Genomic DNA, 23,843 nt, shown 5'->3' with positions numbered 1-23,843 from the left:
ATTAGTCAAGTTTCAAATGATATATTTTGCAAATGAATTACCACTCTGTATTAAATACAAACCATAAATAATAGACAATATTTATTATTAATTGTCACATGCTTGTTGCTAGGCAGATTTCAAACCCAGAAATTCACTAAATATTAGCACGATTATATCGTCCAAGTTCTTTTGTGGAAGAGTTGGCACCACAAAAATAAAATCATAATTTTATTCATAGATGGCGTTGTTGTGCTTTGTTGTTTTTCTCAGTATTGGAATCTAAATCCATATTTGGAAAGAAAATATGGACTGCTTCTAAGTGAAAATGTTCTTTTCCTTGTGCTCAGGTCAGTGCGGCAGTTTAGAATTCTGGAACTCTGACCTGGATTCTTGCATGCAGTGTGCGTCGTGTAAGCAGTACCCTAAGACGCCGTCATGCAACACATGTAAGACACACAATCACACACAACATGTCAGGCTACACGCCAACGCTTAAACTTGTCCCTCAGGTAAATCAGTGGAGGAGACGTCGGACGTGTGGAAGCTAGCGGCCATCACCAGCTTCTCGGTGTTGGCCGTGGTCCTGGTGGGCGCGGCCCTCATGATCGGGGTCATGGTGCATCGACGCAAGTCACGCAAACTTCCTCTACGTGGTGAGACTATGTGTTATTTGGATATTATTAAGTAGCTGTAAAGTCTGGCACGCCTCCTTACATTACGGTTTTGTTCAGGTCCATGAAAACATTGCAGAATAAATATGATATATATACATAATGTTTTAAAAATTACTCATATTTAAAAGTAATCAGTTATTTTTACAGTAAGTAAATACTTTCTGAAATAAACAAAACTAATTTAACAATAAAAAGACTGTAAAAAATGGTCCCAATTCAGGAATATAATTACTGAACTCAGCTACCATGAATTGATTAATGTGGACCCCAACTTAAACTAGTTGAAAAACTTATTACCAATTAGTGTTACCAATTAGTGGTCAATTGTACGGAATATGTACTGAACTGTGCAATCTACTAATAAAAGTATCAATAAATAGATCAATCGTTGGAAAAAGGTTGTCATAGATAGATAGATAGATAGTACTTTATTGATTCCTTCAGGAAAATAACAAATTCCAGCAGCAGTGTACAGAGTTGAGATCAATTAAACAGTAAAAAGTAAATAATGAGGTTATAATGGAAGCAAAATAGAAAAATATTACATTAACAATAAAAATAAAAAGCAACAATGAGAATAAAAGTATAACAGTAAAATAAGAATGTAACAAGTATAATAACAAGTAATGTATAATATTATAATGTAGAACTCATTGAGAACTGACGCAATCATTTTTATTAGTATTTATTCCAAGAGAGAAACAAAATTAAGAAAAAAACAGTAAAAATAGCCTTTGAAAAAAGTTGCAGTAAGTCAAGAATAAAAAAATAAATATTTCTAATTTCACGGGTTGACGTTGCTATATTGGATCGACTATGGACTGGACCCTCATCGTTATGTTGGATCCACTATGGACTGGACTTTCACAATATCATATTAGACCTGCTCGACATCCATTGCTTTAGGTCTCCCCTTGGGGAGGGGGATTGCCCACATCTCCGGTCCTCTCCAAGGTTTCTCATAGTCATTGTCACCAACGTCCCACTGGGGGGAGTTTTTCCTTGCCCTTATGTGGGCTCTGTACCGTAGATGCTGTTGTGGTTTGTGCAGCCCATTGAGACACTTGTGATTTAGGGCTATATAAATAAACATCGACTGATATGACAAAATTAAGTTATTTTTCAAAAGTATTTATATAAGTGTTGTAGGAATAACATTTTAAAATACTGTACTCATGAGAGAATAATATTTCTATTTTGAAAGAATAAAAAACCCTTTTAATTAGGAATTAAGTAATATTACTAAATTGTAAAAATAGTTCAACGTTCACAAAAAATATATATTTTTAAATTATTAAATATTTTTTTTTAATATTGAAATAATTTAAATATTCGTATTTAAGAATAGAATACAATAGTTGTATTGTTATTACACTTAAGACAATACAACAAGATTAATTGTTAGCACAACGGTTCAAGAGCATTATACAATACTATATCAATACAGGGGTGTACAGAACAGAGTTGTAGTTTTATGAGAAAAGGTTGTATTTAAATAATTACCAATATTTTTATCAAAGAATACAGTTGCACTTTTATGAGAAAATGGTTGCAGTGTTTACCTAATGCTAAAATCACTTGTTAAAGAATAAAGTTGTAGTTTTATTTGAAAATACTGCAATATTTAAAGAATTAAAAAAGATTTGTCTTGAAACATGCATTTGTAGTTTTATGAGAAAAGGTTGCAGTACTGACAAAATGCTAAAAACATTAAAGAAAACAAAATGGAGCAGTGGGTTATTAAATTAGACGACACACAATAGTAAACATTACTAATTGACAGTGTCAATTAAAAGTGAGCATTATCTTGGTAAAGACAGGATTTCGCCTTATTAGATGATATTATATCATTTTTATAGATGATTGTATTAGTGTGTGATGTTGAAGAATACAAAGGATAATGTTTGTGAATGCTAAGAAACATAATTAGCACTTGCTATATTTAATGTGTTTGTTTACCATTACAGAGCCAATAGAGGAAACAGCGGGCCCACTTTATCAAGCTTAAACATTTCAGTAAGTGTCTCTCCTCTCCTATTGTTTGCATACTTTACAGCTGATCTCATCCACAGTTAATCAAAGGAGTCAATGATGTGTCCTTTGCAGCCTCTGGAAACATGCGTGACTCAAGCAAGAAGCGACTGAGGCTGAGAGGTCGACCCTCTGGACCGTGACCTGGCTTCTCTTGACAAGTATTTAAGTGTTGAGCAGGAGCAAGCTCTCGCACAATTTACAACTTTAATCAAACTCTCATGATGCTCTTGGGACTGACGGACTGTTGGAGCGCCGAGGTGCCTCCCTGCCGGGCTGCTAGATGGCGCTCAGCCTTCTTAAAGAAGTCGCTTCTTCACAGATGAATGTAGCTAACAGGCAAGGACTCTGCTCACCGTTTGCCACAAGAATGCGTTTGAATGTAGCGCGTGTTCAGGACAAGTCATTGGTGCACTGTGTCCTCATGTCCTGACACCCTTCTTCTTCTGTCTTTGTTCATCTTTATAACACTAACAACTTTGTACTTTATAATCACCTCGCCATGACTGTAGGGCCACTCTGACAAAGGGGAACCTATAGAAAATAGTGCAGATTTGACCAAAAATAACTACAGTATTTCATAAATTAAAACATCATTCAAATGTTGCCACCGCCAAAGAAAATTGCTATATATGTGTGTGTATATATATATATATATATATATATAGAATAAAACTAATTTTTCAAGACAAAAGTTGGAATAATAGCAGGAAAAAAGCAGTAATAAAATTGTGCTTTTATAAATATATACAAGGCCATTTTTATTTTTCAGGGTCATAAAAATACTGTTTTAGTTTTATGAGAAAACATTTAAAATACAGGACAAAATAATGTAGTTTGCAAGAGTAGTTATGCAATATTTGAAAAATATTTTTTCCTCAAAACTAACTAACTAAAAAGAGACTACCAGAATAGAAATAAGTTTAAAAACATATATATATATATATATATATATATATATATATATATATATACAGTATATTTTTGTAGTTTTACAGAAAAAAATTGCTGTATTGCAAGTATTAAGTTGAGATTTTTTATATTACAATGAAGAACAGTAATACAATTGATTTTTTTTTTTTAAAGAAATATTGAAAGTATTACAACTTGCAAAATTGTACTACAAAGGGAAAGTTTTTCTAAAGAAAAAAATATATAATAAGAACACTTTGTTACCATTGGTGGTTTAACAGAATACATTGTTCAATATTTGCGTATATTTTTTTTATATTGACAAATCAGATTGAAAACCACTTGCTTATAGGTTTGAGAAATGTGTTTGGTGTTGAGGCGTGTCCCTCATCGCTGTCTTGCCACACGTACAACATTTCTAAAAGAAGGGGGAAAAGTTGCAATATTTCAAGAATAACAATATAAGGCTTTCCAAAAACAATCTTCAGTAAATAAAGTCAAGATTTGGGACATCACAATAAAAATATGTTATCGATATAAAAAACTGTAAAACCTTAACGACACAAATTGACACAAATAAAGTAAATATGAGGACAAAACATTTTAATAATGCCAAAATAATATTAAGGATAGTCAAGTGAGTGAACTGAAATGAAGAATTAAGAATGTGGCCGCTGTACCTAAGGGAGAAGTTGGGGACTGCTACATTTTGTCTCCTTTTGTTTTTGTCAGTAAGGGCCTGATGCTCTTTTGTTGTCTCTTCTACGGTCTGCACAAAAGGTTCTGGAATTGACACTACATTGTTATGAATATTCTCATGTGCATTGTCAGCACATTTCAATGAAGGGACGGACTTCCAGCGAAGATTCCATTTTGTTACAGCCCAGCTCGCTGTGATTTTGTACTAACGCCTTCTTCCTAACACTCTCTGTGTTGCCATTTCTAAATGTATATAAAGTACTGTACATGCACTGGCTTGTTTGACCTACTATTGCTTTTAGTACCAAATGTATTTTCACAATAAAAGTGTCAACCATGTTTGTTTTAAGTATGAATGGAGGGGGTTGGGGCAAATATCAACAAGAGACACTTCTTTGCAGTCTTTTATTCATTATGTCCTAGCTTAGATTCTAAATGACGTAGAAATCTACACTTCAGTGACAAAATAGTATAGAAATATGACTTCAATACTGAGCAAAATCCATTTTTTTGTCTTTTTTTTTTACGAGACTTTACTATCACTTGTTTTAAATGCACAACCGTCAAGTGGGTACTTCACTGTATTGCCCTGTCAAAACAATAACAGGTGTGGGATACATTAAAGCAAAAATAAACTAATTATTAGTTTTAATGTGCATTTGTTGCTTTGCAAGTAGGCTACCAAGGTGAATTCGAATGACACTCAGATGACAAATAATAGTAAAAACAACAGTCTTGAATACTTTGACCGTATCACTGCAGTAGAAGAGCTAACAAAAAAGTCATGTCGGCTGCATTATTTCTCTACTGGCCTCCACCAACGGTGCAAAACAATCCGGCTGCAAACTGCTCTGTGGACAGTGTCTTACTACTATACTGTACTACAATACAGCCTACAACGAGGTATTTCATATGTACAAGTACTGGCAAATATAAGGCAGAAAATATGTTGGAAAAAAAAATAGTTGTCGAGGCACAAACGCCAATAACTGCACATCTTTCTCAGGTTGGTCTTACTTGTGCTTTGAAATATCCATGCGGGAAATGTCCTACGGACCCCAACGTAAGACGCAGTTTTTGCCTGAGAAAAATAGTCTGATAAAGATGAGTCATTTTGTATCCGGTATAGATTCATTCAACGAGGGGGGTGCTGAACGAGTCAGTTTTTTTTTTGATAACAATTCAAATAAATGTCATTGAAAAATAGTCGTCTTGCATTTGGGTCAAGAACATAATTGTTAAGACAAAAAAGTACATAAAGCGAGCACACCACTGTGTTTATATACAGTGTACACATTTAAATTAGCGCAGTCAAAAACAACAATTTTACTTGTGTTTAATCACACAAAACTATCACGTATTTATTGATCAGGAAATCTATTTGGACCACAAAAACTCCTCTTAGTTACCTGAAAGGCTGAGGGAAGATGTACAGCCGCTCAGTGATCAGGGGCCTCATGTATTAAGCTTGCGCACGCCCAAAAACCTGCCGTAAACCTTTTTTCGCTGCAAAGTTGAAATGTATCGAGAGTGAACTTGACGTGGAAATGCCAACTTCACGCTTCACTTACGCACATTTCCACATGCAGGCACACTGTGGTCCCACACAGACGTGGTCCTCCAGCCTTTGACTACAACGTAAAAAAAGATCTAGGCAAGGACCTAAATTCACTTATTCACCAATGCATTCAATGCTTCAAATAAGTATTCGTGAGGACGTCTATTCATTTAGCTTTGTGTCAGGTGGCTGCTACTGCAAGAAGCTCTCCTGCGTTTTAATAATAAATTGAATAATCAAGCAAGTTGAAGTACCAACGATAGTCTCTCTCACACACACACACACACACACACACACATTAGGTGTGCTGAAAGTATCCTCTGCATTTGACCCATTCCCACGTTCACCCCCTGGGAGGTGAGGGGAGCAGTGAGCAGAATCGGTGGCCGCGCTCGGGAATAATTTTTTGGTGATTTAACCCCCAATTCCAACCCTTAATGCTGAGTGCCAAGCAGGGAGGTAATGGGTCCCATTTTTTATAGTATTTGGTATGACTTGGCCGGGATTTGAACTCACAACCTACCTATCTCAGGTGGGTCGTGACAATTAACACATTTTGTTGTAAGTTACACAAATCAGATGTAAATCGGGGGTGATCAGAGTCACTTGCCCTCTTCTACAGTTTTACGTATCATCGCAGCGACCATTTAAACTGCTGCAAGACTATTTTATCTCCGCTACACTCGCCTGTGTTGGCCATGCAAATGCATCTTGTTGATGTTGTACCACATATTTCTTATTTGTTCCTGTGTGCAGTTCTCTGACTCATCGACAGCCTCACACACGCTTTTCCGCTCAACCCTCTTTCCTTCGCTCGAAACATGAGAAAAAAAGCACCTCCTACTGAATTTTGACTGGGCAGAGCGTGCACATCCCAGGCACATGGTTAGTTTCATTATGATTTGCATAATCAATACCAATCAATACCACATTGATTGCGACGAAACAAAGAAATATGCTTGGATTTGTGCTTTCACGTACTTTTTTTCTTGCTTTTGTAGTTTTCTGGATTTGAACGTATGTCAATTTTTTGTATGAAAGCCACTCAACACATGAGGCCCCTGGTCAAGACATTAGCGCAAAAATTATTAAAGACACATCGACTGTTGTACTCGCTGGCAAATTTCACTTCAAAATATACCCTGACTGTACTTTGGATAAAATTCTAACCAAGTTTTTTTTTTTTTTTCTAAATATCCAATAACACATTTAAAATTGTTCCTAGGTTTGATTCTGATAATAAAATTGCATTTGTGTCCAAATATTGGGCTCTTTCTTTTTTTTTAGTTCATTTAAATTTAGACCTATGATTAATCATGATTAATCCCATTTCAATTGTGATTAATCTGAATAAAAACGTGTATCATTTGACAGCACCAATTTAAATAGAAATGTAGCAGTTATAGTTCGTAACATTTTCAAATATGACATTTTTTTTAATTCTATGCCTATTTTAATTTAAATGTCTACAACAATATTTAAAAAAATATTTCAATGATGTAATATTTATTTCTATTTCAATAATACCAAAACATGTTTTTTAAGGGTGTGTTTATATTCTACAGCCACTGTATTGTGTGAAGTTTAGTACAGTCAACTTTTACACAATAACACCTCAACAGTTCCTTAAACATATTAAAAAATGTACATGACACTTGGTCAGGTAGTACAAAAGTACTACATTTGAGTGTACCGAGAAGTCAGTTCAAAATGAAAAAAAAAAACTAGTTGTTAACTTAAAAAGACAAACCCCGAAAGTTAAAAACAAATAAATGACATTAGCTCATTTTAGTCGTCTTACATCAATGAAGTGCTCGCTCTGACAGGGAAAACTCAAGAAAACAAGTAAATGCACCAATGTAACTTCTGATGGCTCATCCAAAAAAATATGACTCTTGCTTTGCTACTATGGATAAAAAGGACAGACTTCTTGTTTTGTTTTGTTTGTGTTCATTCCTGCCATTCAATTTGTCAAAAGCTACAGAAGACAACATTCATAGAGTCCTCCTACTTCCACACACATACAAGTACAGTAGATAAATAAAGAAGATGCTTTTAGCATAGAACCATGGACTTGAAGGGTAATGTTAGTAGTAGTAGTACTAGAAGAGCTATTTAGGAGTTTTCCAACAACCAACGAGGAGGTATTTGACGTTAAGAGTTTCTTTTAGGTCCGAAAGTCCTGCTTGAAATAATCGGAGGTAAAATGTTGCTCAAAGGAAGGAGCCCATCATGTCCAAGCCCATGAAGGTGTTAGCGTCCCAGCTAAAAGAGGCGGAGTCAAAGGACTGCTGGTTCTGGTGCATCTTCTCATGGTGCCTCAGGTTGGACTTGCTGGAGAAGCTCTTGTCGCACAGCAAGCAGCTAAATGGTCTTTCTTTGCTGTGGATCCTGCGGTGACAGATGAGCTGCGTGGACACGCGGAACGCCTTCCCACACTCCAGACACTGGTAGCGTTTGGGCTCTGTGTGAATGCGCCGATGGTTCTTGAGGGCCATCAGGTTGGTGAACTCCTTGAAGCACACGGCGCAGGAGAAGGAGCCCGTCTTGTGGCTGTTCTTGTGGTTGAGGAGAGAGCCGGCGTGGCGGTAAGTGCGACCGCAGTGCTCGCACACGTGGCTCTTCTCCTTCTCTGCCGCCTCGCTTTCGGGGAGATGGGATAAAGGCGGCGGGACCTCCTTGGAAGCCTCCAAGTCCCAGCCATATTCTTCAGGCTCTCCCTCGGCTGCGTGGCGCCCGGAGCACACCTTGGAGTGCGTCTCCATGTGGCTCTGCAGGTGCGAGACCAGACAAAAGGTCTTGCCGCAGTCCGGGCAGCAATGGCGCCTCATCTGGGAGTGGATCTGCAGCGTGAGGGGGTCCGGGAACGTCTGCAGGCACAAGGCGCAGTGGTGGAGGTTTTCTGAGTGCGTCTTTTTGTGGTTGAGGAGGGAGCCGGCGTGGCGGTAGGAGCGGCCGCAGAGGTCACACCTGCAACAGGAAGTCATTGGTAACAAAATCACATCCACTCCTAATGTGGAAAGATCAGGACTTCCCATAAGGCAATTTGTGTGTGCAACTCTTTTAGCCCTGAACTACAGCACACAAAATGGTAATCATTCTTCCAAAATATGCACCCACTCTTGGCATAAACACTATGAGGTTGACAAATTGCCTCAATCACTAGAAGGGGTCACATGATCATGGCGAGCAGTCACTTCAGTAGCAGATCCTCACCGTGCTCTGCAACTACAACTAGGGACTAAATTACCTCAATTTTACAATTATATCTACTTTCTGTTGAACTTGTATTCAATGGTTAGTCAACATGTCCTCCTTTCTGAGCTGCCACCTTATCGTGGTAGAGGAGTTTGCGTATCAAAAATGATCCTAAGAACTATGTTGTCCAAGGGCTTGTATGCCCCCTGGTAGGGTCTGCCAAGACAAACAGGTCCCAGGTGAGTGACCAGACAAAGAGCAGCTCCAAGACCTTTATGAATAAGAAACAACCAGGACTCAGATTTCCCTCGCACGGACACAGGTCACCAGGGCTCCCTCTGGAGCCAGAACCAGAAGTGGGGCTCAATGGTGATAGCTTGGTAGCTCTCCAATGGGCTCACCACTCGTAGGAGCAGTGAGATGGTTCGGGCATCTTATCAGGATGCCACCCGGACGCCTCCCTGGGGAGGTGTTTAGGGCACGTCTGACTAGTCGGAGGCCACAGGGAAGACCCAGGACACGCTGGGAAGACTATGTCTCCAGGCTGTCCTGGGAACGAGAGGAGCTGGACAAAGTGGCAGGGCAGAGGGAAGTCTGGGTTTCCCTGCTTAGGCTGCTGCACCCACGACCTGACCTCAGATAAGCGGATGAAAATGGATGAATGGAGGGATGAAGTCAACATGTCCTTTGTAATATTTAGAAATTGTTTAGCAGCATCATGGCCACGTCCATTCCAAAGCCTACAGAGATAATTGGTAATTTGGCATTACTTTGAACGCTGTTCTTATCACAAATTTACAACCGTATTTATAGAACAATCCTACTATTTAAGTATATAATGTCTAAAGAATATTCTTTTTTTTTTTTTTTTACAATTTAATGCTATTTTATTAATTTTTTCAATAAGTGCTGAAGCGACATAGCAGTTTTTAATTTTCTTGTCTGTGAACACTTTTCTTTCTCCTTTTGGCCTATTAATCATTTAAAAAAATATATTTTTATATTAGCTAGTAAACCACTTCTGGTTGCAAAGAATGATACAATAATCCCTCATTTATAGCTGTCAATTGGTTCCTGGCCTGGCCGTGGTAAACACATTTCCACAAAGTAGGAATTATTAATTATAAATATAAGATTTGTACAGCGAGAGCATAAAAAACTCCTTTTACTACTTTTTTAATATGTTTTTTAAACATAAAAAGACAAGAAACAACCCCCACATCATCACCTTACCATGAATTGATTAACGTGGACCCTGACTTAAACAAGTTGAAAAACTTGTTCGGGGGTTACCATTTAGTGGTCAATTGTATGGAATATGTACTAAACTGTGCAATCTACTGATAAAAGTTTCAATCAAACAAACTTTTACAAGCCACACACATTTACAATACTCACTGGGTTGCAAACCTAAAGCCTCTAGTGCAGTGGTTCTTAACCTGGGTTCAATCGAACCCTAGGGGTTCGGTGAGTCGGCCTCAGGGGTTCGGCAGAGCCTCCGCCGCAGCGGTCAAGACACACCAGACTCATGAATTGATTAACGTGGACCCTGACTTGATTAAAAAAGTTGAAAAACTTATTTGGGTGTTACCATTTAGTGATCAATAGTACGGAATATGTACTGTACTGAGCAATCTACTAATAAAAGTCTCATTCAATCAATCAATTAATCGTGTAAATAAAACTTCTCCTAATCGGCGTATCTGTACTGCAAAGTTTAAATTTGAATGACAATAAAAAGGAAGTCTAAGTATTATGGATACCCCCAAACAATGTTCCCTTTAATTTTTCATCTGATTTGCAAGAGTGTAATTTGTTGTGAGTTCATGCACTGTGTGGGTTTTGTTCTTTGAACAAGGTGCTGTTCATGCACGGTTCATTTTGTGCAGTAGTAAATAAAACATAACTTTGTCTTGAATTTAAACGTCCCCCCCAAAAAACAACTTTATTTTTCACTAAAGAAGGGTTCGGCCTATGTGCATATGAAACTGGTGGGGTTCGGTACCTCCAACAAGGTTAAGGACCACTGCTGTAGTGTTACACGAGTAATACTAAAGATGGAAATTGGACCACAATAATTTTTTTTTTGCCCTGTATGTTAATATTCTGACAAATACACCACATTGTGGCGCTGTTACGAAACCCCACTTTTAACATGACTTGTAATTTCTAACATCTTAACAAGCACGTGTGTGAAACTGGATTGGTTTAAAAACAAAACAAAAAAAAACAAAAAAAAACATGGCGACCATCGATCAAAACATCTTTGTGACTTAGCAATAATTCTTACATTAGTCTATGACAGTGTTTTTCAACCACTGCACTGCGGCGCGGCACATTAGTGTGCTGTGAGATACAGTCTGGTGTGCCGTGGGAGATCATCTAATTTCACCTATTTGGGTTAGAAATCTTTTTTGCAAACCAGTAATTATAGTCTGCAAATGATGTGTTGTTGTTGAGTGTCGGTGCTGTCTACAGCTCGGCAGAGTAACTGTGTAATACTCTTCCATATCAGTAGGTGTGAGCCGGTAGTTAGTTGCTTTGTAGATGTCGGAAACAGCGGGAGGCAGCGTGCAAGTCAAGAGGTGTCTAATGCTTAAACCAAAAATAAAGAAAAGGCTTTGAAGCTTAGGGAAGGCTATGCAGAACGAAACTAAAACTGAACTAGCTGCAAAGTAAACGAAAAGAGAATGCTGGACAACAGCAAAGACTTACTGTGGAGCAAAGACGGCGTCCACAATGTACATCCAAACATGACATGATAATCAACAATGTCCCCACATAGATGGATGAAAACAACTAAAATATTGTTGATTGCTAAAAAAAACTGCAACAGGAATATACCAAAAAAAGAGAAAAGCCACCAAAATAGGAGCGCAAGCCAAAAAGTAAAACACTACACACAGGGAAATAGCAAAAAACTCAAAAGAAGTCAGGGCGTGATGTGACAGGTGGTGACAGTACACCTACTTTGTGACAAGAGCTATATTGATGCATGGTTGGTTATGGTTTAAAGTCATATCCAACAACTGCGACAACAAATGTTTACTGTCAACTGAGTTTCCTTTTTTAATGATTTCTGCTGGTGGAGTGCCTCCGGAATTTTTCAACGCAAAAAATGTGCCTTGGTTCAAAAAAGGTTGTAAAACACTGGTCTATAACCTCTTTTCCAATGATGATCAAACTGTACTACATGTAAGCATTTTAAGTAGAACCCTTAGGGGGCGCCACACATTTTCTTGTCATGTGAAAAAACTAGGATCTTTTGAGAGCATGGCTTGAGTTCAATTGCTTGGATTTTACTGACGTCACATCCGATTACCGTCAAGCCCATTAAATATTTCTGGTGGTCAAGCTAGCTCTGTACTCAACAGATACCATTTAGCCTGTCTCGAAGAAAAAATGGCCTATGCTTGTGTTGTTTTCAGCTATTTGAAACGTTCAAATCGCGAAAAGGATAAACGCCTGCGAGATTTACGAAACAAAAGGCTAGAAAAGCAGCTCACACTCCAGTCCAAGGGAGCAGAGTCAAAGAATGCATGAGTTTGCAGTGAGGGTGCTTGATATACTTTTAACGTTTATTATTTCCCATTTAATTAATATATTGGTATTGTTTGTATTTCTTAAACACGTTTGCTACAAGTGTTTCAAAAAGCTTGACTCGGCAAGTCTAAATAAAACAAAAGCAAATTTGAGCAAAACCTAAAAGAGTTAAGCTTTTACCAAAGGCAGCAATCATGAATAAATATTTCAGCACATACACAATGTTGACATCTATAGTTAGATTTTGATAAGGAGCGTGCAACAGCAACAGAAATCAGTAAAAGCTAAATTAAATCATGAAGCGCAACCTTACCTGAGCAAAAACAATGCATATTTATTGAAGAGAGTTTTAATACCAATTAACTTGAACCAGCCACACACACAGAAGTTGCAGACTCCATGCTTTTCCTGGTTTTCATCTGTTTTGTAGTGTAGAATGGTTTGACATGTTTGGGAACGCGACATACATATAATCCTTGATATCACTCGACAAATCTTTTTTTTGATAAAAGTACAGGGATCTTTTCCATTGCATAGTTAAGAGATTTCACTCATTTCTGCTTTTTGAAGGAAGATATAAGTCTATTTTTTACTCAGATTGTTCGCGCACTGCTTGCTGTACAACAGCCATCTTAACTTGGTTGACCACCACGGGTTTTCACTTCCGGGAAGAAGTCACGTGACAGAACACAAGCAATCTGAGACCACTCGAGGAACTAAAAAGTTGAAGGCCTATTGGCCGTACCCCTTTGATGTGGTATGCCATGCAGTTCCAAAAACAAGTCAAAGCTCAGAGGAAGTGTGAAAAAAAGACCCTTAACCCAAATACTAAGATCTTAAGATACTACATGGAACATAAAATCTCAGCTGGGATTTGGAGGATTCCTATGAGATTCCCCCGCCTTTATAGTGAACTATGATAATAATAAACATGTGTTCTATTGATGAATCACATTTTTCCTACACTTAGTATGACCCTCAGAGGACTTTATAAAAACTGAAATGACCCCCGACAAGAAAAAGGTTCCTGCACAGCCACTAAGGCAAATATCATATTGTTGATGTATATGCCCATATGTGCTGTACAGATTTACTTTAGAAAACAGTTGCATACTTCTCTTGTTGCCTTATATATATATGTGTATCTAATATGTGTGTCTGTGTGCATGTATACAAATATATACATACACACAGTACAGGCCAAAAGTTTGGACACACCTTCTCCTCATTCAATGTGTTTTCTTTATTTTCATTACTATTTACATTGTAGATTCTCACTGAAGGCATCACAATTATGAATGAACACAAAGGTGTTCAAACAAAAAAGGTGATATAACTAAAAGCATGTTTTATATACTAGTTTCTTCAAAATAACCACGCTTTGCTCTGATTACTGCTTTGCACACTCATGGCATTCTCTCGATGAGCTTCAAGCACACCCGTGAAGTGAAAACCATTTCAGGTGACTACCTCTTGAAGCTCATCGAGAGAATGCCAAGAGTGTGCAAAGCAGTAATCAGAGCATAGGGTGGCTATTTTGAAGAAACTAGAATATAAAACATGTCTTCAGTTATTTCACCTTTTTTTGTTAAGTACATAACTCTTTGTGTGTTCATTCATAATTTTGATGCCTTCAGTGACAATCTACAATGTAAAAAGTCATGAAAATAAGGAAAACACATTTAATGAGAAGTTGTGTCCAAACTTTTGGCCCTTCACTGTGTATACACACACACACTGTGCGGTCGGTCTTTCGGCTTTTGACAGAATGTACGATGCGAGAATGTTGAAATAAAAAGTTTTTCCTCGCCTTTCTGTCGGTGTCTTATGTTTTAATACTGAGCTTGCAGCAGCCAGCATCAGCTCACGAGATCCTCGGGTGGCGCGAATGTCAGTCAAGTGACAAAAGTGACTTCATATTGAAGATTGATGATCACTAATTTTTACGACAATTTTTTTTTAATGACTGGCTGGCAATTGACTGACACCCTCGGCGATCTACCGGTAGCTTGCGACCGACGTAATGGTCACCCCTGTGTGAGATGTTGTGGCAGGTGAGTGTAAACAAAACAATGATATGATGAAAGTACATCACACACAATGGCTAGTAATAGTAACTCACGTGAAGCACTTGTCCGCGTTCTCTCCTTGCTGGACGCTGCTGCTTGCCTCACCTCTCCTGCATCGGTGCCTCTTAAGGCCCGACCTTCCCTGGAAGCTCTTCCCGCACGCCGAGCAGCTGAAGTGTCCGTCCGCTCGGACGTGCACCTTCTGATGGTTGTGCAGGATGCTGGCCAGACGGAAGGCCTTCCCACATGTGACACACGTGTACTTCTTCTTCTGCGTGTGGATGCGTGTGTGATTGCGCAGCGCCATAGGGTTGGTGAAGGGCTTGGAGCAGAAGGTGCAGGTGAAGTGTCCCGTCTTGTGGGTGTTCTTGTGGTTGAGAAGGCTGCCTGCGTGGCGATAGCTGCGTTCGCATATGTTGCACGTGAACGCCCGCTCCTCTTTACCATTTGCTTGTCCAACACCGCTTCGCGGAGATCTGCCGCAGGTGTGGGCCGCCAGTTGGTCAGCAGTAGGAAATGTCTGTTTACATTGTTTGCACTTCGAAGCTCTCTGCCTCGAGCTCCGCCTCCCGCCTTTTCGGGAGTCTGCACAAATGTGGGCTGACAGCTGCTTCTTACCTCTGAAGCCTCTCCCGCACTTTTGGCAAGAAAGCTTTCTATTGGCGAAGTGTGTGCGTAAGTGGTTCTTCATTGCCAGCTGATTGGAGTAAGCCTTGTTGCAAACAGAACAGTAATACTGGCCTGTTTTATGGGACTTCCTGTGGTTGACCAGACTTCCTGCGTGGCGATACGTGCGCCCACACTGCTCACATGCAAACGGTCGCCGGTCACCCATGTCCTCTGATTTGACTCCGACATCCGGTCTCTTTAGTTCCTGCCTTTCTCTGGCATCGTCCTCAAACCCGGTCCTGTTCAACTGCATCAGGGCCTGAATTTGGTCATTCAGTTCTTGGATCTTGGCCCGGTTCTCCTTATGCCTCCTGAGGTGGTTCAAAAGCTGCTTCTGGATTTTAAAGGCTTTGCCGCACTCGTGACAAGTGTGCCTGATGGGGAGAGACGAAGAACAGACAAAGTGATGCATACATATAACATTCCTTTGTAGACGGTATGAACATTGTAATAAGTTTCCCAATGGACTATCATAAAAAAAGTTAGCAAGTGTTAACACTTTTCTTGTACATGGGAAGGAATAAGATGATGTATACACCAGAAGTACTAAAGTTGAAAGCATAAAGACGAATTGATGTTGACAAAATGTCCACTAGTGACCAGGTTTAAGGTATTTAATGTTTGGAAATCTTGTATCTCCTTTCCATTTAAATTTTAATGGCAGCCCATTTAGGCAGCAAAGTGTTTGGGCCTGAACTTATAGCGCTCTTTGCTGGTTGTTGCCAAGTAGTAAAATGCTATGTGTACACTGTAACGCTATAACGATACTAACCTTTCATATTACAGTGATTGTGACCAAAATCCTTAGTTATTATTTGTACTACGATATTGTTGCTTTTATACACACTCAGAAATCTTTGTGCAAAGTTTTATTTATAAAAAAAAAATATTAGCCAAACGCACGCACGCACGCACACGTTCATTGGCAGAATAAACAAATATTGTTCTGGCATCTTATCAGGCATATTATTGCTATTTGAGTGTTTACATATGTTTGTCTACTTCTGTTTTAATACATTTTTTATTTATCAATAAAAGGCAACACAGGTGTTGTTTGTAATTAAGCTAGCTAGCGATCGTGAGCAAGCTTCTTTTCCGGGAAATGAGCAGTATCATGGTAAGTTTTTTTTATAGTGTGGTAATCAACCACGATTATATGGGAATTCCAATTTGAAACGGTAATACTAACACATTTTACCACAGAGTACTATTTTAACGGTAACCGTTACATCCCTAGCTACGTCGCAACTTCACAAGTAGGGATGGCAATAATAACCGATATTTTGATTGTTCTGAATAACTTTGGTGACCATGTAAAATTGATTGTTGATAACTCTTCTATACTCTACTGTACTGAAGAATAAAAACATGACATCAGCTGTTAGATGTTGCGTTCCAGCATCCATCCATCCATTTTCTACCGCTTATTCCCTTTTGGGGTCGCGGGGGGCGCTGGCGCCTATCTCAGCTACAATCGGGCGAAAGGCGGGGTACACCCTGGACAAGTCGCCACCTCATCGCAGGGCCAACACAGATAGACAGACAACATTCACACTCACATTCACACACTAGGGCCAATTTAGTGTTGCCAATCAACCTATCCCCAGGTGCATGTCTTTGGAAGTGGGAGGAAGCCGGAGTACCCGGGGGGAACCCACGCATTCACGGGGAGAACATGCAAACTCCACACAGAAAGATCCCTAGCCTGGATTTGAACCCAGGACTGCAGGACCTTCGTATTGTGAGGCAGACGCACTAACCCCTCTGCCACCGTGAAGCCCGCGTTCCAGCATTTTTCTGCTAAAAAAAAATAAATTCAGACAGGATTTATTCCCATCCTACTAATAATAATATAGAAAAAATAAAAAATTATGACTGATAAGAATAAAATAATCATTTGTAGTTTCAAAATGTACTTTGCCTTGGACTGACCTCTTGACATCAAAGTGGGACCTCTGGTGGTTTTTAAGAGCAAGCAGGTTGTAGAAGCGCTTCTGGCAGATGTGGCACTTGAACACGCCAGTCTTGTGCGATTTTTTGTGGTTCAGGAGGGAGCCGGCGTGTCTGTACGAGCGGCCGCACTGATCACACCTGTGCCGACGATCCCTTGAAACCTCCTTGCTCCTGTCTTCTTGTACATCTTTTGCTTTTAAATCCTCTTCCTTAATATTTGCTGTTGCTTCCTCTTTCCTCTTAGCTGTGCAGTTGTGGTTCTCCAGGTGATGGTAGCTGCTGCAAAAGATGCCACAGCTACCACAGATGATGCTCTCCGCTTCCTCCTCACCTCCTGGCTCGTCATGCTTACTGATTATGTCCTCTGAGGTTTTGATGTGCACGACCTGATGCGTGAGTAAGTCCTGTCTGCTTGCAAAGCTTTCTCCACAGGTGCTGCAGATCATCATTTCCTCTGACTCGTCCTCTCTCGCCTCGTCATGGGAAGACATGGACGAGGGCCCTGAGCTGGTGGCGGCAGTGCACTGGGATTGAGTGTGTCCTCGGAGATGGCTCCTGAGGGCCCTCATGCTGCTGTAGCTGTTCCCACAAATAGAGCACTGGTAAAGATCACCGTCATCTTCTTCGTCACCATTCAGCCGGTCGTTGCTCATACTTTCTTGCTCAAAGTAACCCTGATGATTGGCATCGTTCTGTCCATGAAATGACATACCCGCGCTGTCCTGGAAGGTCCCCTTGGTGTCTGCTTGTTGCAGTAAAGGGCAACTGTGAGCGATAATCCCAGCGATGTCTGCAAACGTCTCACCGCAGTCAGCACACATGTGCCTCTGCATCAAGTGCTCACTGTGAGGTAGCTGTGCGCTCATATCCGGAGGTAATTCCTGATTAAAAGGCTCGCTATAAATGGCCTCGTTCTCCTGATCGACACCCAGGCTTGCGGGGGCTTCTTCTTTCACTTCCTGTGAGGGGAAGAATCCCTGCTGGTCGTCCAGAGTGAAGGGTTCTAAGGAGAGCCAATCCTCATCCCCGTTGAGGCCCAAGGATTTCTGACCTTTATGGAGGCGAAGATGACTTTTGAGTGCAGCCAGGTGAGGGTAGCTCTTCTTGCAGACTGAGCAGTGGTAAATCCCGACCTGATGTGACCTTTTGTGGTTGATGAGACTTCCGGAGTGGCGGTAGCTTTTGCCGCAGATCTGACACCTGAAGGGACGCTCGGCAGAATCAACAGCATTTGAGTCAGATACATTCAGTGCCAGAGCGGGAACATCATCACTCGTGAGTGAGGGTTCTCCCTGAGGTGCTGAAATATCGGCGCAGTCTGAATACATGAGGCCATTAAAACCTTGACTCTTATCTACTAGTGACAAGGAAGGATTAGTTATAGGATGTGCAAAATAGCTTGATTTAGACGTGCTGTCATACGTCACATCCTGGCTCTCTGCCGCATTACCTGGCAGCCCAAATGATGTGGATGATGAGTTATGCATTTGGATGTGCTCCTGGAACTCTTCATCGCTTGGAAACAGAACCTGACATAAATGGCAGAAATTGACAGGAGCATTGTGACTCTGAGGAGAAAACTGCTCCATTGTGGAATTGGTGTAGAGGTCAGACACTGAGTCGCTATTGCTGCCGTTTCTGACCTTGTGAGTCCTCTGGTGGTTGTAGAGTGCAGCCATGTTGTTGAACAGTTTGAAACACACGGTGCACTCAAACATTCCCACTTGATGTGTCTTCTTGTGGTTGCTCAAGCTGCGATGGTGGATGTAGGTTTTGTCACACAGATCGCATTTGAAAGGTCGGTCGCCATCGCCATCGCCGTCGTCAGTGGTGTCACATGGCGGATTAAACACCTCTGTCTTGTCTTCACTATCAGAGTTTTCATTCTCTACATCTTCACACTTTTCTTGCAAGACGAGGTGAACCCTCTCATGTGTGGCAAGTTGCGTCGCCAGGCGAAAGGCTTTCCCGCATTCTAAGCAGGCATACTTTTTCTGTGATGTGTGACTACGCATGTGGTTTTTCAAAGCCAAAGCGTTAGGGTTGTCCTTGCCACATACGCTGCACTGAAAGGACCCCACGTCATGAGCCTTTTTGTGGTTAGTGAGGCTACCGGCGTGTCTGTATCCGCGCCCACATACATCGCATTTGTATTTGCGCTCCTCATCTTGGTCCAGGTGAGTGTCCATGTGCTCAAGTAGAGCGGGCATGTTGGGAAACGCCAGCCCACACTGTTCGCATGGAAAGCCGGTCGCCCGTGCGGGGTCGTGCTGAGCCATGACAATGCAGATGGAAACAAGTGCACTAAATATGGAGTGTATGATTGTACAGGAGGGCGATGCATTTGATTCACAATAGAGAACAGTTCTTTAAGTCCAAAGGGATTCCATTCGGGAAAAAATGGCAGATGGGGAGTAGGTCCATACAATTAGAAGAGCAGCAGCTGAGAGGAACAAATAATAATATATTAGTTTAGTATACATCATCCATTCTTCTTACATAATTGATCATCATTTAGTACACTGGCACAATTTAATAAGAGATCCATGAATGAAACCCGCCTTTAAAAGATATATTGTGTTTGTTTCTAATTATAGTTTGTTGTGTATAACTGTATAACCTAGGAGTCTTGTTCACGAGTGAGGGGAAGAGTGGATCGTGAGATCGACAGGCGGATCGGTGCGGCGTCTTCAGTAATGCAGAGGTTGTACAGATCCGCTGTGGTGAAAAAGAAGCTGAGCCGGAAGGCAAAGCTCTCAATTTACCGGTCGATCTACGTTCCCATCCTCACCTATGGTCATGAGCTGTGGGTCAGGACCGAAAGGACAAGATCACGGGTACAAGCGGCTGAAATTAGTTTCCTCCGCCGTGTGGCGGGGCTCTCCCTTAGAGATAGGGTGAGAAGCTCTGTCATCCAGGAGCAATTCAAAGTAAAGCCGCTGCTCCTCCACATTGAGAGGAGCCAGATAAGGTGGTTTGGGCATCTGGTCAGGATGCCACCCGAACGCCTTCCTAGGGAGTTGTTTATGGCACGTCCAACCGGTAGGAGGCCACGGGGAAGACCCAGGACACGTTGGGAAGACTATGTCTCCCGGCTGGCCTGAGAACACCTCAGGATCCCCCGGGAAGAGCTGGACAAAGTGGCTGGGGAGAGGAAAGTCTGGGCTTCCCTGCTTAGGCTGCTGCCCCCGCGACCTGACCTCGGATAAGCGGAAGAAGATGGATGGATGGATGGTGTAAAACTGCACTGAACAATACTGCGATCTTTATAAATATTTGGATACCTTAGTTAGCAAAGTGTAAACCCCAATATCAACTAATCGTTACAACATTCCACATTACAGCTCATATTTAGATATTGTCAAGTTTTGAAAGGGAAAAGACGAAACATAATTAAACACACCTGAACACATTGCACTAATAGGCTACAGCTGTGTCAATAGACCGACAAACCAAAGCCTTACTGCAGCAATTGGGAACCGCAGCGTCGCAAATGTAAATATGAATGTATTTGACTTAAAAAATACATATATAAGCTAACTGCCGGTAAATGTGTTTAGCGAGCTAATGGTTAGCGCGCTAACTGCTAACCACATCCTAGCTAGCAAAACAAACATTGCACCAAAACGACCGGAAGCATAAGCACTCTCACAACGACAGCAAACGTGTTCATGTAAAAACCTTGGAAGTTACCTCATGTACATTCCGACGATTATATATTAGCTCATTAGTCACAAAAATGTATTTGTTAGCTTAAAGATAAGATATTCTTCCAATTGTCTTTCCATCCCTTCTTTTACATTGCTCTTGTTGCTAGGGAACAGGAAATGTGCAGCGGCTAAATCCTTCCCCCGTCGAGAGTCACTTAAAAAAACTACTTCCCAGAGAAATAATGTATCAATGATAATGTAGTAAATAATAATAATAATTTAATAATAAAATTTTCTAAACGATTAAACAAATACTGTTTTTTTAACGTAGGTTGATGCAAAAATAAACATTGACCAGGTGACATTTTTTTATGTGGCTTAGGCTGCCTTTGTCTTTTGAGAGTTAATTTATATTTATACGTAAGTATTTATAATACTCCCAAGCTACGTATGACAATGTAGCCTACATGTTAAGACTTCAAGAAGAAAATTGGCAATATTTAAAATCTTTACGTACACACAGAGGCAGTTTCACTTTTGGCTCGATGTAAATGTCGTCATCATGGTCCTAGCGCCGCCCGCCGGACAGCCACATACATACACTGGCCGTCAAAACGAACCACTTCATCGGACAAGGAATAGCGTGGGGAGTCATTTCCATGTTTCCTTTCCAGGCGAGTGTGCAACTTATTTGTTTAATAGAGTAAAACCACAACAATGTTATGTTAGCCTAGTCAACTTGCGCGAATGATGCCAGCTGATGCAGGCGGTCCTAAAGCCAGCCATTTTGTGTCGCTCCGAAATAAATTAGCATGGAAGCTAACAGTTGACTATACGCAATTTATCCTCAGGATTTATTGACGCCGTGACATCCATACATCGTCACTGACACGTGCGGCTTGTTATCTTTTTACGCACTCAAAAATATTTAATTCCCGCCGACTTCCCCTGCCGTCTAATCGGTGAGTTTATTGTCCCTAAGGTCCTAATGCCAGCCATTTTGTGACGTAATGCTGTGTAGTTGCACCTGATAATGTGCACTTAATTTAATATGATGCGGCATCGTCGCTCTCATGTATTATACGATGCAGAATTTTAGCCTACTGTCACAATAATATGTCTCCATAATGCTGATGACTTATTTTTGTACAATTTATCTCCAGATGTAAGGATGGCTTCTCCACAGCCCGCCAACCGGCCCCTTGCAGAGCAGGACACTCCTCCAGGGCAAGAGGAGGAGAGTCAACAAAAGGAGGACGTGGCCAAGAATCCGCCTGTGAAAAAGCGAGGCAGGGGCCGTCCCCCGAAATCCAAACTGTCATTCAAGTGCCCGTCTTGCTCCAAGGCCTTTCGGAGTGTGTCCGCGCTGCGCGGCCACAAGCTCTCGGCACACGTGACGGAGCACACGTGTGCTCAGTGTGCTAAAACGTTCCCCAGCAAGGCGCAATTATCCAAACACGAGAGCACCCACTCGGCCCCGCGGCCCTTCCAGTGCCCCGACTGTCACAAGGCGTACAAGACGCCCACTGAACTGCGCAACCACAGCCGCTCTCACACCGGAGAGAAACCCTTTGTCTGCACCGAGTGCGGCAAGGCCTTCATGCAGGCGATCTGCCTGAGGATCCACATGACGCAGCACAGCGGCGAGCGCCCTTACTCTTGTCGCCAATGCTCTAAGAGCTACCCCACCTTGTCCAAGCTCAAGGTGCACATGCGCTCCCACACGGGAGAGAAGCCGTACTTTTGCGGTGACTGCGGCAAGAGCTTCGCTGACCCGTCCGTGTTCCGGAAGCACAGGAGAAACCACCAGGGCCATCGTCCGTACGCCTGCAAGGAATGCGGCAAAACCTACACGGAAGTGAAGGACTTGAAGAACCACGAGCGCTCCCACACTGGGGAGAAACCCTTCCTGTGCTCCGATTGCGGCAAGGCCTTCTCGCGCTCGTCCTCGCTGGTCTGCCACCAGCGCATCCACTCCCAAAACAAACCGTACCACTGCGAGCAGTGCGGTAAAGGCTTCACTCAGCTATCTTCCTACCAGTCTCATCTGCGCACCCACTCCGGAGAGAAGCCTTTCCTGTGTCCGCAATGCGGCAAGATGTTCTCCGACCCGTCCAGTTTCCGCCGGCACCAGCGAGCCCACCTGGGATTCAAACCCTATCCCTGCGACAAATGCGCTAAAAGATTCCGACAACCGGCTGACTTGGCTGTGCACGAGCGCGTCCACTCCGGAGAGCGGCCTTACAAATGTCAGAGCTGCGACAAGGCCTTCGTGGCGTCTTGGGATCTGCGGCGTCACATGCTGGTCCACACGGGACTCCGTCCCTTTTCTTGCACTGAGTGCGACAAGTCTTTCACAGAGCGCTCCAGCCTCAACAAGCACCGCCGTGTGCACTCGGGAGAGCGTCCGTTTAAATGCGGGGAGTGTTTGAAATCGTTTGTGGTGTCATCCAGCCTGCGTAAACATGAGAGGACTCACGCGGCGGAGCAGCAGAGACAAGAACCAGAGGAGCCAGCAGGCTTCAGCAGCCACACCACCCTGCCTCAGTTCTCCTGCACGCACTGCGACGCCACTTTTGGCACATGGGATGAAGTCCAAGAGCACGAGAATCTCCACGCCATGGATGCGGGGAAGACGGCGGGCCTGCATACATGTGCGACCTGCCAGGCGGAGTTCACGCAACCGGCGGAGCTGCAGGAGCACGAAAGGCAGCACCCGAAACCGAGGCCTCACGTTTGTCCCAGCTGCGGCAAAGGCTTCCTCAACCGGGCCGGCCTGCGCAAACATCAGAAGATTCACTCCAGCAGCAAACCTCACAGCTGCTCCCACTGCGGGAAGGCCTTCCTGTTCCCCGCCTACCTGCGCAAGCACTTACGGACTCACCTGGCCACCTCGCACACTGAC

At 42.0% G+C, this 23,843-nt stretch overlaps 3 protein-coding genes across 7 annotated transcripts in view; 2 read left to right on the top strand and 1 right to left on the bottom strand.

Moving 5' to 3' along the window:
* Positions 1 to 4,637, top strand: part of si:rp71-1c10.7 (tumor necrosis factor receptor superfamily member 12A) — a 16,279-nt gene extending 11,642 nt beyond the window's left edge. For all 3 annotated transcript variants that reach the window (XM_061909218.1, XM_061909217.1, XM_061909216.1), the window contains 4 exons: positions 330 to 428; positions 492 to 635; positions 2,624 to 2,672; positions 2,763 to 4,637. In XM_061909218.1, coding sequence (XP_061765202.1) covers positions 330 to 428; positions 492 to 635; positions 2,624 to 2,664 — 284 coding nt within the window. In that variant the 3' untranslated portion in view covers positions 2,665 to 2,672; positions 2,763 to 4,637. The remainder of the gene's footprint in view (positions 1 to 329; positions 429 to 491; positions 636 to 2,623; positions 2,673 to 2,762) is intronic.
* Positions 4,188 to 21,822, bottom strand: znf646 (zinc finger protein 646). Of its 2 annotated transcripts, none has more exons than XM_061909213.1 (4): positions 21,456 to 21,822; positions 17,268 to 19,731; positions 14,720 to 15,709; positions 4,188 to 8,826 (listed from the first exon to the last, which is right to left on the bottom strand). In XM_061909213.1, the coding sequence occupies exons 2-4, from the start codon at positions 19,565 to 19,567 to the stop codon at positions 8,070 to 8,072; spliced, it is 4,047 nt and encodes a 1,348-aa protein (XP_061765197.1). In that variant the 5' UTR covers positions 19,568 to 19,731; positions 21,456 to 21,822; the 3' UTR covers positions 4,188 to 8,069. The 2 variants fall into 2 exon arrangements, with proteins under 2 accessions (XP_061765197.1, XP_061765196.1); XM_061909212.1 differs by lacking the exon at positions 21,456 to 21,822 and adding an exon at positions 20,982 to 21,139.
* Positions 21,466 to 23,843, top strand: part of znf668 (zinc finger protein 668) — a 2,595-nt gene continuing 217 nt past the window's right edge. The window contains exons 1-2 of one of the 2 annotated variants that reach the window (XM_061909214.1): positions 21,466 to 21,612; positions 22,102 to 23,843. The exon at positions 22,102 to 23,843 is cut by the window's right edge and continues 217 nt beyond it. In XM_061909214.1, the coding sequence (XP_061765198.1) occupies positions 21,501 to 21,612; positions 22,102 to 23,843 (1,854 nt within the window). In that variant the 5' untranslated portion in view covers positions 21,466 to 21,500. Of the gene's footprint in view, positions 21,613 to 21,660; positions 21,901 to 22,101 lie in introns of those variants that run through there. The other variant, XM_061909215.1, reaches the window with a different exon arrangement.

This window comes from Nerophis ophidion, linkage group LG08 (genome assembly GCF_033978795.1).
Source record: "Nerophis ophidion isolate RoL-2023_Sa linkage group LG08, RoL_Noph_v1.0, whole genome shotgun sequence".
Taxonomy (NCBI): domain Eukaryota; kingdom Metazoa; phylum Chordata; class Actinopteri; order Syngnathiformes; family Syngnathidae; genus Nerophis; species Nerophis ophidion.
The sequence above is the reverse complement of the archived record's forward strand: the minus strand, read 5'-3'. Positions and strand labels throughout refer to the sequence as shown.